Below are 16,106 nucleotides of genomic sequence, written 5' to 3'. Positions count from 1 at the left end.
TTAAGCAGATGGCTTTTAACCATCCATCTCCAATTGCCTACCACCTGCTTAGCGTTTGCAAAGCTTACTAATTCCCTGGCTCTTCTGTGTATACGTGTTTGTACATAGATTATAGATAAGCAAGGGAAAGTTAAACAGATGTAACACAACAAAGTTAAATCCCAAAATTACATTACTAAAGCCTGACTTAAATGTTACCTAATATCATGGTTGCTGCCATCCCATGGATGCCAAGTGTAACCAAGCAATAAAGCTGAAACAAATGGGGTAAAATGAACACCTCTGGTTGTACTGGAGCCTATTATTTAAACACTGGAAGCATTCAGTGAGTGGCTTTGTCCTAAGCATAATTGGGCAGGATCAAGCCATAATGTTTTGGAAAGTCTATTCTAAACATAACAGATAACCAGCATGATAATGAGTACCATCCTTGCTTCAGTTCTTATCAATTCTGAAAATGCATAATACCCCCACAACAACTGCAGATTATTTTGAGGTGTTGACAGTATTGAGATCCAGTGTGATATAATGGTTTGAGTATTTCTCTAGCACTCTGGGAGACCAGAGTTCAAATCCCCTCTCAGCCATGGAAATCCACTGAGTGACTCAGTAAGTCCCACTCTCTCAGCCTGAGAAGAAGGCAATGGCAAACTTTCTCTGAACAAATCATACTGAGAAAACTCCACAATAGGATTATTTTAGGGACAACCTTGGTTTGGGGCATAAAAGGGCTGCCTTAAATATGAGAAACACTTCATGAAATCAGGGCTTGTCAATTCCCTTGTGTTCAGTAGAGATCCAACTGCCTGTGTGCTCTAGGACATTTTGCTTATTTATTATATAATTTGGAGGGGCAAAATAATAGAATTGAAGTTGGGAACTGAAGGAAATAGCAGCCTGTTTGGTAATGGGGTGGGGAGAAGAAACAAGGAAAAATAAGAAAAGGGTAAGAAGGACTTTGGGGCTCCTGTAGCAACAGGAAAGAAAAGGCAGAAGTAATGTTCACGTCGGTGTTATTTCTAACTTGATGAATATGCTTTCTGGTCCAAAATGGTTCTCTGAAGGCCAGCAACCCAGAAGTCAAGTGCAGCCACTCTTGAAGCCAGAGATCCATTTACTCCTTGTGTAATATGCATTACTGACTAAGCATATTGGTGTTAATCAACATTGGTCCTGATAACAACAGGCAATGTCCAGCTCTTGTTCTTACTTAAGATCATATGGTAGCATCCAAAACCCTTTGCAGCCACTGAATTTTCACTGACTGATAGTGATATAGCAGTAAAGACTATGGAATTATGATGTTTTCCTTGAGTATTGTATATGATTTGCCTTGCCATTAGAAGGAACAGTATGACTTCAGAGATTCTTTGTGTAGTTAGCAATCTATGGCATTATTATACACAATCTGTAATCACTCACTAGGAAAAAGGACTGTGGAAATGTTTGGCCCTGAAGATGGTAACTTGTTTTGACTTAGAGTGAGAAGGAACCACATGGGCGATCTAGTCCTACCTTCTGCTATGCAATCCTGAAAGATGCACATCCAACCTCCAAAGAAGAAGAGACCACCATCTGCCAAAGCTGTCTGTTACAATGTCAAATAGCTCTTCCAGTAAAGTTCTTCCTCACATTCATGGGTAGAATCTCTTTTCATGTAACAGTGCTCTGCACTGCTCTATTCTTCTTTCACAAAGTGCTTTCTTGCATTGTCACAGGAGCACATGCCCACTTTTCTGTTCAATGGCTATGAAGACTTAGACACTTTCAAACTCCTAGAGGAAGAAGACTTGGATGAGCTTAATATTCGTGATCCAGAACACAGAGCAGTTCTTTTGACAGCTGTGGAACTGCTGCAAGAATATGACAGTGAGTGAGGCTTGAATTTCTTCTTAGATGTATCACTAAGGATTTGTTTCCCTTGAAGACTGGGAAACTGCGAGACTTGCAGTAATTTTTAATCCATCTTTGACAATTTGACCAAGGCCAAGTAGTCATGTCAGGATTTCTCTAGAACTATAGCTGATAATTATTTTGTTTGAGAGGTATTTTTTTTTCTTACTAATAATTTCACTTTCAGTGTTCTTTATTTAGCTTTATTCTCCTCATAATGAAAATAACAACCAAAGCCATCAACTAATAAGGATACAAACTGTAGGAATTGTTAGAATTGCATTACAAATTGCTGCTGTTTTAACTTTGGGAGTTTCAGCAATTCACTGCAGCTTGATAGCAGAACAGGACAGGGCAAGAAAAAAAAATAACCTTTTCCACTTTTAAAAGTCAGGAACATTTAGTTGTCTGCATTTGAGGAAGTAGATTTGAGTCTATGAAAATTCATGCTGCCAGCTTCTTTCTTTCAGTTATTCTCAAAGGTGCTACAAGATCTCACGACATACTGAGTCTACAGACTAATAAGGCTATATTTTTGAATTCTATGTATATGGAAAAAAGTTCTTCTTTATTCAGTGGTGCCAATTTTTTTTTATCTTCCATTTGTAGGTAGCCATTCTACACTGTTAGATCTATCTCCAGACATGACTTTTAAAACTGGAAAAGTTTGTGTTTTTTTTTTTCTTGCCCTGTCCTGTTCTGCTGTCAAGCTGCAATGGATTGCCAATGCTTCCTTCCATATATGTAGAGTCAGACTGCTTCTAAGTGGAGGTGCTACTGAATTCCTCCATACTTGGGCTTGGAATACAAGGTTTGGGAGTCTATGAAGATTACCCCCAAATAATTCTCCAGTTCCTCCCTGGCTCAGATAGAACTTTGTTAAATTTTCCTGAAATCTAGTTCAGTATCCTGCTTTCCATACCTCTAATAATTAATTCTTTACCCTCTCCTTCCTTCCATCATGACGTCTTATGAGAACATTGTTCTGCAGAACACTTTTGTTATTATTTGCTTACAACACTTCTCCAGCACTTATTAAACAGCAAGCATTTCAGTGTATTGCTCAATATTTTGAAGGAGAGTCTGGCTCTCTTCATTATCATTTGGGGGGAAAAGAGTGTTAATTCACTTTTTACTGTAACTGCTGCCTTATTACTTTTGCTCTACCCTCCCTTCCTCTAGGTAACAGTGACCAGTCCAGCTCTCAGGAGAAACTCCTTGTGGATGGCCAGGGCCTAAGTGGATGCTCTCCCAGGGATTCAGGCTGCTATGAAAGCAGTGAAAATTTAGAAAATGGTAACAATTTATCTGTTTTCACATTCAGGAGCATGCCAAATGTGTTTGATTTATCACCATTCCTTCATTTGCTTCATGTTTCATTGTGATTTCTTAAATTGCCAGTCCAACATATGCTGCAAATCTACCCCCTGAACTGTGCTGGAGGGCACTGCTTTTCTGCATTATCTTTCATACTTCTGAGGTTTGTGTGAGTTTCGTGGTTGCATACTGTGTACACATTTTTTTCTCTTAAGCAATACTGGATGGAGCTTTCTCCCCTGATGGAAAAGAGTATTAAAGGAGTGTAGCAAAGAATGAGTTAACTTGTTTGCTTCTAAAGATATAGAAAAATGTATTCAGACTTTGGAGTTTATCGCACCGGGGATAAAACGTTCCCCGATGCGTTCTAACAAGCGCGGGCGCGCACGGAGCATGATGGGAACCCGATGGGGCCCAGAACGCGACTTTACTGCACAGGGGATGCCACCGCCGTGTGTTCCCATCGGGTTCCAGGGGATGCCATTGCTGGGAACGCTTTGAAACAGTTCCCAGAAATGGTGCCCTCTGGAACCCAATGGGAACGCAATGGGAACACGCGGCGGCATTCCCTGTGCAGTAAAGTCGCGTTCTGGGCCCCATTGGGTTCCCATCATGCTCCGTGTGTGCCTGCGCTCGTGCTCGTTAGAACGCATCGGGGAACGTTTTATCCCCGGTGCGATAAACTTCTTTCTGTGGGAGTTATTTGTTTACACAAGCTGCATGTTGCTGGAAGAGATGCTCAAAGGGCTCTGTTGCTGAGCTACACCAAAAGCCTTGGGGGGGGGGGGATCCACAGTGTGTCTAATTAGATTCAGACATTGATAGACTTGAAACCTCATGTTTCACTGACCACAGCTTGTTTCAGAACTGAAAAGAGTGGAGAGTAGTGTGTGAAAGTGTGTGAACATCCAAGTGGGTGGAGTAATACGGGGGGTTTTTTTTGTTTGTTTGTTTGTTTGTTTTAGTATGATCATGTCATTTTTTTTTCCCCACAATCCTCTCCTAGTACCAAACTGATATTAATTCCATGCATGGTTGCAATTAACTTGCCTAGTTTTCAACATTTAAATAGCAATGGTGGAGCTCCAGGTTCATTTTCCTTCCTTCCTCTATTTTTTCAACCGTGTAAGGTGAACAGCCACTTCTTACAATTTTTCAGTTCTTCTGCTGTGAATTCAGAATTCACCATTTTCTATGTCCTGTGGATGCCATGATAATGGATATCTTTTAAGAAGCTTACTGATTACCCATGGGTGTATCTCTCACAGGGTGATAGGTATCTCACTTGCATCTGTTGATAAGTTATGCTTTTGAAGTGATATAACATACAGTGGGCCCTTGCCTTACGCGGGGGATCCGTTCTGGAGCCCCCCCCCCCCCCCCGCATAAGGCGAATTCCGCCTATGCTCAAGCCCCATTCATTTGAATAGGGCTTGTGTGCGGTGGCATGGGAGTGTGCGCGGTGCCATAGGCGCACGCCCCATTCATTTTAATGGGACATGCCACCCCACACACTCCCCACAGCTTGAGCGCGTATGCTCAAGTCCGCGTAAAGCGCACCCACCTATAACGTGGGTGCACTGTATACCTGTTGAGTCTCTGGATCGTTCTAGATAAGGACCAAAATTCTAGATGTGCTACTTAGTTACATCACTACCTTGGTTTTCTAGCTAAGTAGCATCTATGAAACTGACATGCCATCCTGACTTACCAGACAGCAGCTGCTGAAAGTGGCAGGGGTCTGTTCTTCTGATGATCAGGATGCAGCAGACTGACGTTACCATCCCACTCACTCCAGCAATTTCTGGTGTGACAGTCAGAAGCAAGATATCTGTTGCAGTTCCTCTTGGATCACTCACTGAAGCAGGTGTGAGAATATCAGTCTTAGTCAACAGGAAAATAGATCCCCATTGCTCACAGTGGCTGCTGCCAATTAAATCTGGATTGGGGAACTTCTGTGATCTCTACATATTCTCTACACTATTGAATACATAGGGATTGTGAAAACTAAGCAGTTATTATGTATCTGCGATCATGAATTCCAGCCATGGCTTTTACCCTTCAGTCACTCTGCCAGAAACACATAAATACACTGGAAGTGGTGGTCCCAGTTTATGTCTTCCATTTGTAATCTCACATGTTTTCCAACAACTTTGCGGGGGGGGGGGGAGAGGACAGAGAAACAGACATGGAATAGCCACATAATCCCTTTTCACTAGTAGTCCTGGGAGTCCTCATCTTGCAAAGCAGATAGTATGACAATTCAATACATATTACACATAGAATGTTATTCCATCATTGAACAGACATTTGTGAACACAAGTGGCAATCTGTTTTGAATCCAGAGGACCCATAAGAGATTCCTTGAAGTCTCTTTGACCTGAAAATGTAATTCACTCCTCACCAGCTTTGATATTGCATTTGTCACCTCATTGCAAAATCTCTGTTAAGGACTTCCTTCTGAGCAGGTCTCCAATAGGTTGGATACATGTGCAGCTGTGTACCTAGCCAGTCCAATTTCTGAGTTGTGACAGAGGCCAACATATTGGGCTTCCATGTAGCTTTTGGAATTGCAGACATTGTCATCTCACAGTAGGAAGAAACTGTCCTATGCAGTTTCCCTCCTACAATGCTTCTCTTGTTTTCTATACTGTAAAATGTTAGCATCAAGATGAGTACAACCTATTTCATGCTGTTTGGAGCCTATGTTGAAAACAGTTTTGACTTCCACGCCATCAAGGGAAAATATATGAATAATTACACGCTTGCTTGACTATTTCAATTTCAGATTAAAGTCTCTGAGCTGCTGTTGGTATTCGTGTTTATAAACTGAGCTTGTTTCTTACATGCCAGTTTACATAAGCTCAGAGGCCTGTCTCTATAAACAGTCAGTAGAAACAACCATTTACTGTTAGGCAATATATTACTTTCTCATTTCATTATTCCATTTCTCTCTTTCGTAGTTCTAAAGTTTTCTTATTATTCTATATAGCAAGGAAAAAGCACTGATTATCATTTTCCATTTAGATTAAAGGCATCATATTTTCCCCCCTGCTTTTGTTTTTAGAGTTGTGAAAAAGCACTATATTGTGCAGTGGATGTACATCTGATTCAGATACAAAGCAATCAACTGTGTATTATTCCATGCCAAAGTTTATTATGTTGAACATAAAGCCTTCTATTATGGATACACTGAATGCAAAAATCCCTTGAGGTTTTTTTTTTTAAAGTAACACATCCCATAACCAATAACCTCCCATTTATGAGGAGATTCCCTCCTCATAAAAAATGCACAGCAGGCACACAGACAGAGACTTTAGATGGTACTGATCAACTTAGCTGATTAATTTAAATGACTTCATTTCTGTGAATGAGGTGGTATAAATAAGAGCCATTTCTTACATAACAAAAATCATGCAAGACAACTTTGCTCACTACATATTAAAATCAATGTGAGTTCACAATTTTTCCAGCTTGAAAGCTCACATTGATAAATGTGTAGATAATAAATAGCAAGGAAATAAATAGTAAATAATAAGGGGGGTTTTATGTTTTGAAACAAAGAAGCCTGAACAGTATTTTCTCCTCATTGCTATCTTCATGTATTAACTGAATGAAAGACACATTATGTATTAATTAGGAAGAACTTTCAACTCTTAGCAATTTTTGGCCTTCATTCATTTTTGATTGAAGGTCTTTTGCCTGTAGTGGCAAACAGTAGCATATTCATTCTCCTTATTGGCTTGGTATAGTCTTAACTGATACGATTTTTATTTTTAATACTCATAGGTTAATTTGGTCATAACCAATTTCTCTCATTATTAAAATAATTACACTGGTTAGGTTGATTCAGTCACATTTGTCAGAGGTGCATAGGACATTTAGGGTGTTTAGGATTACTGAATGCCCACAGCTCAAGGTTTGGGGCTGTGGACAGGATGGGTGGGGGGAAATCACCTTTTGAAAACAAATCTCCTGCACCCACTTGGATTTCTGAGGCAATGGGTCAGAGTGCTTTCTGAGGCAGTGTGTAATGTGGGAAATCTCCCTATGTGGCCATTGATGCGGGCCCACAATGGGAGCATTCATCTGGTATCACCTTATCGAGAAGATCCAATCCTCCAATTCCGGAAGGAGGAAGAGCATACCTATGAATAAAAAACCCAAAAGTGATACAAAACTAATTTGTTGCTAGTGTGCAGTTTGGGACGTATACCAAGTTGATATTGTACTTGTAGGAAGTATTTTTCTGTTTGCTCAAGAGTTCTTATAACAACTTACTCATCCTGAAATGTCTGGATTAATCTTTTAAAAAATCCCCAGCTTTACTTGAGAACCAGCTTTTTTTCATCTCATTCTTATTAAGATGACATTCTTCTTTGTTTACCCATCCATTAAGAAGCCAAGCCCTCCCTCCAGTCCATCTGCCTTGGTCCAGGCCTCGGAGGTAAAGAAGAACTGCTGGCCCTCATCCCCTTCCCCTCCACCACTCCCTTCTCCTTTTGTGTCGTGTCTTTTTAGATTGTAAGCCTGAGGGCAGGGAACCACCTAATTAAAAGATTTATGTACAGCGTTGTGTAAATGTACAGTGCTTTATAAATAAAGGTTAATAAATAATAATAATAATAATAATAATAATAATAATAATAATAATAATAACCAACAGAGTAAGTCCAGTGGTTGTAGTGAAAATGACACTGTTTCATTTTGCAAACTGAATGATCCAAAGTGTGTGAGAGAAGGGGGAGAAGCATGAAGACTTTTATAATTGATCTCAGTGTTTATAATGAAACACTGCTTGTAAAGAAGTGTTGTATTTCTCTACTCAGAAGTCCTCATGATTTCAGTAGGACTTACTGTACTGAAATACCACAGAACATCAATATCAATATACATCACTTTCACTGTCTGTTTTCAATATAGATAACAATTTGAAATCTGTTTCTTTTGCACATTACAAAATCTTTTATTTTTTTTTTTATTTCAGCAAAGATCAGAAAGTCTTGTCTCCTGCCCTCAAAGCTAGCCAGCGAATACAGCTTTAAGAATTTCCCCAGAAATCCACTGGTGAATTATCCCGCTCTAGCCTTAACAAAATCAATAGATGCCCTTCAACAAGGAGAGAAGGCATTATTTCATCACGCACATCAAGTTCCAAAAAGCTGCCTCAAGCCCCCATCAGGCATGAGCCACAAGAAAAACCGCAGAAGTTTACCAGTTGGTATCTGTCGGAGCTGTGAGATTCTAGAAGACACCCCAAGTGTGCCTCTATGGCCACGGTCTCATTCTCTTGGAGATCTTCATCGAGAATGTGGTACTAACTGTGTAAAGTCTGTGAGTGCTTTACCTCAGAGTTCACAGGATTTAACAAAAAGTTTAGCTGGCTCTGGAAGTGCTGTGCAGATGACAGAACTGTTGATAGCACAGCAAGGAAAACAGGTTGTTGATTCTCTAAATAGAAAAGCAGAGGAATTGCACTTATCTGCAACCATCCCTTCCAGTGGATCATTTCCTCTGTTTCCGCCTCAGAACTGTGGAGTTCGGTCATCTTCACTTTCACGTTCTGTAACGTGGAGCCCTTTTGAAAACTGTAAAAAGAGCAGTCATGATCTGGGAAGGGATGATCAATTTCTAGTCCCCAAGGAGGGTACAGAAGTAGGTCAGATCGGTACAGGGGAGCCAAGAACACAGCCAAAAAGCTCTTCACAACCACCCCCAGTCCCAGCCAAAAAAAGCAGAGAACGGCTTGCTAATGGACACTGCCATCTCCCTTCAGCCCATTCTTGTCCTGATGTGCCATCTTTGCCAGCAAAAAAGACTGTCCAGTGTGGCTCTTCTGATTCCCATGCCTTGACTGTGTGTAGGCCCTCTCCTGAACAAGAACCTTGTGTACAGCCTCCTTGGTTATCTGATCTGCCAGACACTGCTAGTGTCCAACAGCATGTGTTAAAACTATGTCCTTCAGTAAGAAAAACCTCCTGCAATAGAGGACTGGATCTGGAAATATTGATAGAAAACAAGCTACACTCTGAAGATATTGATCTCACAGAGGACCCCTATTCTGATAAGGTGTGATACAGAAAGATTGAATGTTTCCAAACTGTATACATTGATCCACTTTGTGTTTTCATTTACTATTCTGTGAAGCTGTTCCTTAGAGTTGAGTGCTGTATAAACATAAACTGATGATAAGGAAAGATAGCAATAGCAAGTGCATTTCACATTTCTATACCACTTATCAGTGCACGTAAGCACTCCCTAAGCGGTTTACAGTGTGTAAGCTATTTGCCCCCAACAAGCTGGGTACTCATTTTAGCGATCTTAGAAGGATGCCAGGCAGAGTCAACCCCAAGCCACTGGCTGTTATTGAACTCACAGCCTTGTGGTTTGTGAGTGAATGGCTGCAGTACAGGCATTTAACCATTGCACCACCACTGCAGTAACTGAAATGTTACTGACATCCCAAATTAGTTCAGCCATTGTATGACGGCATAAATTGTCTCATGTAGTGCTCCCTACACAGTTCTCACCATTCTCATGCACAGTTCTCATCATTCTATTACGAAGCTGTCATTGTGGATGTTTGAGCTGATAGCATGCTTCATATGTAGACCCACTGTAAATGAGCAGTTTACTGTGGTTTAAGCTACCACATGGAATTATTAGAAGTAGTCTCCATGTGAAGGTGGTCCATGTCCTGGCCCTAATGACTACAGCAATTCCATAACCTCACATAATGGCTACTGAAAGTATTAGGGTTGCTGGAGACCATGTGAAAGTAAGTTTCTGTCAAATAGTAACCAATACATGCATTTCCATTTATGCTAAACACAATCAATAAAAGATCAAGGCATATGTTAATGATAATGGGTGATTCAAATCCATGTTTGATTCAGCAATGGATGTAGAAGTCAATGGAAATTTCAGGTGTTGGCTTTGGTTGGATAATGCCTTTTGCTGATGAGCAATATCAGACATGATTCTTAAGACTTTCCACTCCCAAAACTTTGCTATGTTCCAAAGTAGTACAAAATTCACACTAGGAAATATAACCTTGTCAGTTATTGTCACCAGCTTTGCTTAAGGAATAAATTTAATACCTAAGATTCATAAATTCCTCTGCACAAAATGAAGTATATAAACCAATTTTTAAATGTAGATTTCTGTCAAACTGGAGAAAAAATGCACCCAAGTTTAATTTGTTGTGCAAGGACAAACTATTTGGGTTAACAGTTGAAGAAGTACTCTGATTAACTAGATTTTTTAAAAATTTATTTGTAATTTCTGTCCTTCACTATGGCTGGAAACTATAGCATGGCCGCTGTGGAATTCCAGAACTTTTGGTGCAAAGATACTCTGAAGACTTAGACCAGCCTAAGAAAGATGTTGCTACAAACATGGACCAAATCCGGGTGAAGCAGCTGAGGAAACAGCATCGTATGGCTGTAAGTCTGGGTTAAATCATGTATTTCAAAGTCTGGAGAATGGGAGAAAAATCAAAATAATGGGACAGTCCTGTGCTTTACCACGTTTGATTACATGTTCGGTAACCATGCTTTTGAACAATTTCCCAGGTAAAAATGAAGTGTTTTCCCCTGTATAGAAAAACTTAACACACAAAATAGCCTGTACTCACTTGTTTGTTAGGTTTTGGATTTTGTGTGTGTGTGTGTGTGCACGCACACACATACATATGCATGCAAGCATGGAAGGAGCTTTTTATGCTGCTTTTATTGCTGGGAAACACTTATGCTACATCTTTTCTTTCTGACAAAGCAGATTCCATTAGTGGCGGCAACAGCAAGTGTGCAACCCATTGAGACATTTATGCCTGAATTCCAATGTGTATATCTGTATGGTTTTCTTTACAGAAATACCTCTGAAAAAGCAACAAAACAACTATGCTAACCCCATAGTTTTGTGGAAACCCCAAGGCTTCCAGTGACTTTGCCAACTCCAAGGCAAAGCTGGGTTAATGGGGAAAGCCCATGGTATTTCACTAGAAGTTATAATGCGTCATGCAAACAAACATAGCAGTATCAGGGTGGGAACTGTGGCTTTTGCCCATGCTGACAAGGCCCCAGTCTTGGGGAAAAGTCAGGATATAAGTATAGTTAATCATAATATTCATTTCATTAAGGAACATAATATAGTATAAATATTAATTTTACCCTTTCTCATTCACTGTTGTTTTTTACAGGTATCTGTAAAATAGTTTTAAAGCATTGTCTATTATTTTTAATAATGTATTTTTAATTTGCTTTGTGTATTATAAAGGCCTTTGGCTACATAGAATAAAGTTTATTATGACAATTATCATCATTATCATCACAACCAATCAAAAATCTGCTTCCAGTTGCAATTTCCTAGCTTTGGGAGTGTTTCTGCTATACTGCCACATTTAGAAGCATCTCGGAGTAGCAATTCACTGACCTAGAGTAAGTTTTTTTAAAAAAAAACTTTTGGGAGACTTGGAGGCCATCATAGAAAAGGCCTTAGGAGTCTCACCCTGCCCCCGGTCACCTACCCTACATGAGTGAGATCTGTATGCACACTGGTTTATCTGTTCCAACACTAAATTGCTAGATGAAACTATTTTATCAAAACTGAGGAAAAGCTCATCCAAATGGTTGTGGTTTTTTTTGTCTTTTTGCTTCAGATTCCAAGTGGAGGCCTCACTGAAATCTGCCGAAAACCTGTGTCCCCTGGACACATCACTTCTATAACCGACTGGTTGGTTTCTATTGGCCTTCCCATGTACACCAGTTCCCTCATGGCTGCAGGAATCAGTGACCTCAGCAAAGTGCCTTCTTTGTCACAGACATCACTGCGTGAGGCTGGTATCACAGAGGAGAGGCATGTAAGCAAGCTTTTGGCAGCAGCAAGACTTCTTAAAAACTTTGATCCAGAGACAGTTTAATAACATGCTCTGAAATGTAACATGTGTCTGTTGGGACGGCCTGCAATTCCCTTCTGTGTCAGTCTCTAATTTCTCTGAGAAATTATTGGGGGATCAGGCAACATAGGTCCTTTTCTGGGCATAAAGGAGGATGGAAGTGGCTGTCGCATGAGGGAAATAGTAGTCTGGTTTTCCCTAAAAGAAAAGGCACAAGAAATTGTTTTATTTTCTTTCAAACTCTAAAGATGGCTTAAGGCTCAGTGACACTGTCTGTATGCATTATAAAAAAGGGATCTCTCTATCTACTAAAAAAAATGGAAGCAAAATCTATTTAACTTAAGCTCCAGGACATGGAATGAAGTAGCACATACAGCAGAGTTAGGTTTCCCCATCCTTTAGATCTGTCTTTGGCTAAAGTGCAACTTATTGACTAAACCATGGATACGCAAGCCCTAAACATCCACACAACAAGTGCATCAAATGTGAGAGAAAGTACTTTATTAATAAATGTAATGAGGGTTCATCACTAATGGAGACACTCTGACCATCCTTTTCTTTCACATTTTTTTTCTGAACTCCATTTTCCTTTTTGTAGATTTTTGGTGTTATTCGTTCAGGATGCGAATGCCTGTGACTCTCCAGAAGCTATTGGACTCTGAGGAACCCTAGCCAGGCTGTCTAATGTTCAAGGAAGTTGTAGTCAAACAATATCTGGAGGGCCACAGGTTCCCCAACACTTGTCTAGTTAGGCCAAAGTTCAGGATTTAGTTCATAGCTAATTACCCTTGCAAATCATAGACAGATCCAGAAAATTCCTTTCTTTGTATAGAGTTAAAGCAATTTTTATAACTGCTTTTTAGCACTCAGCTTTTTATTTGCCTTAAAATGCTTTTGAGCAGTTTATTTACCAGCACTCATGTTTCCCAAACCTTTAATTGTTGGTGTTCCTATCAGGCAATAGACACTTTTTTGTCTAAAGCAGTTTCTATAGATTATCTCATTGTAACATCTGTTTTATCAAGTTGCTTTTTTAAAAAAATGAAATCAGAGATTTCAGTTCTCAGGCTAACAACTTGTTTATGTCAGTTTGTGTTTGCTGGTATAATACTAAAAGGCTAAAAGATATTTTGTGTTCTGTATGTACATATATATATAAATATATAAATATATAAAATTATTAAAAATGCTTTCCATAGTAATTGCAACTTGGTGTACTGTGTTATACTGGCAATAGCTTCATTGCAGCTTTGACTTGGTATCCTGACCATATCAATGGGAAACACTGATTTCTGAAAAAGGAAAGGCAAGAAATACTTTACCCAGGGGATGTAAATGAATTGGATAACCAAACTCTGTCTCACATACAATGTCAAAACAAGAACTATTCCATTTTATAGATGGGGGAATAGTTGTCATTCTTGCAAAAAAAAAAAATCAATATAACACCTATGTTACTTGGTGCTGAAATGATTTTGTTAGAATAAAAATTACTTGGGCTGCTGGAGCAATTTGTTTTTTCTTTATAGTGTCATGTTCTCAGTTTCTAAAACAGTTAAAATATTCAGTGTGAAATCTTCTAGCTTCTGTGAATATAGATAGATAGTTTATTTTTGTACATTTTGTATGCCAAATAAGCTCAATGAGTCCTAATATCTAGATCATTCTATAATTTCCATTATCATGATACAATAGTTAAGAAATATTTCAGGGAAGATAACAGGCAATTGGACCAGAAGATATTGTAAATTCAGCATGGGACTTGGAACATGGAGATATACTTCAAACATTTATGTAACGTTAAGCAAGTCTCATCACCTCTCTGTGCCTCCTTCCCTGTGCTTCTGAAAAGGGAATCATTTACATGTTCGGGAAGTGTATTTAACATAGGACATTCTGACAAAAAGCAGCGGTACTGCTTTTACCAAAGCCATTGTTGCCCAGATGCGTTTAAGCTTCATGCTTTGTGGTCAACTTTGCAATAATTTATTTAAAAACGAAATCAAAAATGAAAAACACAATCTAGCCTAAAACTATTTGAGTTCTGCTTTGAGTTTTCTTTGAGTTTTCTTTCCTTTGTGGGAGACAAAGAGAAGTAGCCAGTTCTAACATGACAGCTGTGGAGAACGTCAGACAGTTGAATGTTTTTTGTCCTTCCCTCCACCCCCTTTTCATAGTATATAAACTCTTTAAGATGCATTCTGTTAAACTAGATAGAACAACTTTTTTAAATGTCAATGAGTAGCCCCCAAGAGAGTTTGACTGATAGACGAGATCCAATAAAATCATCCCCTAGGCCTGTGATGGTGAAACTTTTAGGGTGTTACGTGGTGCCAGGGGTGCCTTCAGCTGCCTCTCTGGAGGCAGCTGAAGGCCTGGGATGGTCGGGAAGAGGAGGAACATGTGCGTTAAGCAGCTACCTTTATGAAACCTTTCTATTGATAAAGTATCCATTATAAAGTATCCATTATCCGTTATAACTTTAAGAACAATAGGACTGGATTTTTAAATTGTTTTTTGTATGGGGCTAATATTTGAATATGTCCCCTTTTTGCTGATGTAGTGATAAATATGGGTAAACACATGGTGCATGGAGAAATGAAAATGTTTTTTTAAAGGGAGCTTAGCCTTCTCCTTCATTGCTTTTCTCCAACTTATAGTTTCTACAAAAGAGTGCTTCATAGCTATAACTTCTTATATGTAACAAGAAATTGTCCAAATGGAGCACTCACTACATTGAATCATATTCACCATTAACATTTTATAGCCCAGAGGTGCTCGCTATGTCACTGCCATGTCTAAAATCCAGATCTACAGAGTAGGGGGAGCATTTCTTTAATGAGTTGTCTATTAAAGAAACTGTAATATACAGTGGTGCCTTCTTTTACACGGGGGATCCGTTCCGGACCCCCCCTCCCATAAAAGAAGTTCTGTGTATGCTTCTAATGGGGCTCATGCTTGTGGAGACACGGCAGTGCGTGCACACCATTACTATTTCTGGTACGCAGAGCTGCTTTTTTCCATCACTGCTTTCAGCTTATGCTAAAAACAGCATATAATGTGCCCGCATATGACGTGGGTGCACTGTACATTGATTCATTCCCAGCAAGCATCGTCTTCTAAACCAAGGAAAGTTTTTTGTTTGAACTACAATTCCTAGCTTTCTCCACTGAACATCCTGGCTGGGGGGATTCTGTAAGTTATATTCCGGGGGGGGGGGGGGGGGGGATAACTTCCAGGATAGACTGCTTCCACAAAGCAAACCGATAATATGGCAGGTGGCCATATTCATACTATCAAGTGCTTTAGGACTTGATTGGTCTCTTCATTTTGCTTTGATATGCACACAGTTACCTCTACCTGGAAAGATTTCCCTACATTGCATGCAGAAAGTAGGATATCATATCCTCCCACGGCATCTATAAATATATTACTTCTGTGTCAGTTAATGGTGTACAAGCATCACATCACATGTTTTTTTGGTGTGGCCAAAATGACGATGGTCAAGAAGAGATTGCCTTCCTTCCTTTGCGTGTTGATTTAACCCCCTTTTTTTTTAAAGATCTGAATAGGATTTATTGGCATTATGTGACTACTTATCTATTGGACAACCTGCAGTATTTTCACCTCTCTGTAATTACAATTTTTTAAAAAAAAGAAAATACCTTGTAATATTTTTTTTAAATCAGATAGGAAGCTGCCAGAATTGCTCTCCCCAAGAAAATTTACATACACATTCCCTCCCACATTTCAGTTTTTCAAGCTACATTTTGCACTTATATAAAGCTTTATTGGTGATTTAGTTGTTGACCATTTAAGCAATATGGGCCTAAACACACTGCAAAAGTCATAAAAATTAGGTATCTCCTCTCACAAAGGAAATACAAGGAACTCTACTGACAGTAATATGCTATTTACTCTCTGGTCCTAAATGCAGGGTTCCAATTAAATGTTGGGTTTGAGGCAATTGGGACAAGGCCAAACTCTTGGATTGATTCAG

The 16,106-nt window shown here is 39.4% G+C and overlaps 1 protein-coding gene across 3 annotated transcripts in view; it reads left to right on the top strand.

Moving 5' to 3' along the window:
* LOC121921925 (SAM and SH3 domain-containing protein 1-like) overlaps positions 1 to 13,613 on the top strand; it is an 802,782-nt gene extending 789,169 nt beyond the window's left edge. For all 3 annotated transcript variants that reach the window (XM_042450669.1, XM_042450687.1, XM_042450677.1), the window contains exons 16-20: positions 1,719 to 1,869; positions 3,076 to 3,189; positions 8,198 to 9,279; positions 10,524 to 10,655; positions 11,870 to 13,613. In XM_042450669.1, the coding sequence (XP_042306603.1) occupies positions 1,719 to 1,869; positions 3,076 to 3,189; positions 8,198 to 9,279; positions 10,524 to 10,655; positions 11,870 to 12,130 (1,740 nt within the window). In that variant the 3' untranslated portion in view covers positions 12,131 to 13,613. The remainder of the gene's footprint in view (positions 1 to 1,718; positions 1,870 to 3,075; positions 3,190 to 8,197; positions 9,280 to 10,523; positions 10,656 to 11,869) is intronic.
* Positions 13,614 to 16,106: the final 2,493 nt, after the last annotated feature.

Source organism: Sceloporus undulatus, chromosome 1 (genome assembly GCF_019175285.1).
Source record: "Sceloporus undulatus isolate JIND9_A2432 ecotype Alabama chromosome 1, SceUnd_v1.1, whole genome shotgun sequence".
Lineage (NCBI taxonomy): Eukaryota > Metazoa > Chordata > Lepidosauria > Squamata > Phrynosomatidae > Sceloporus > Sceloporus undulatus.
Note: the sequence above shows the minus strand (reverse complement) of the source record. Positions and strands in the feature narration are given on the sequence as shown.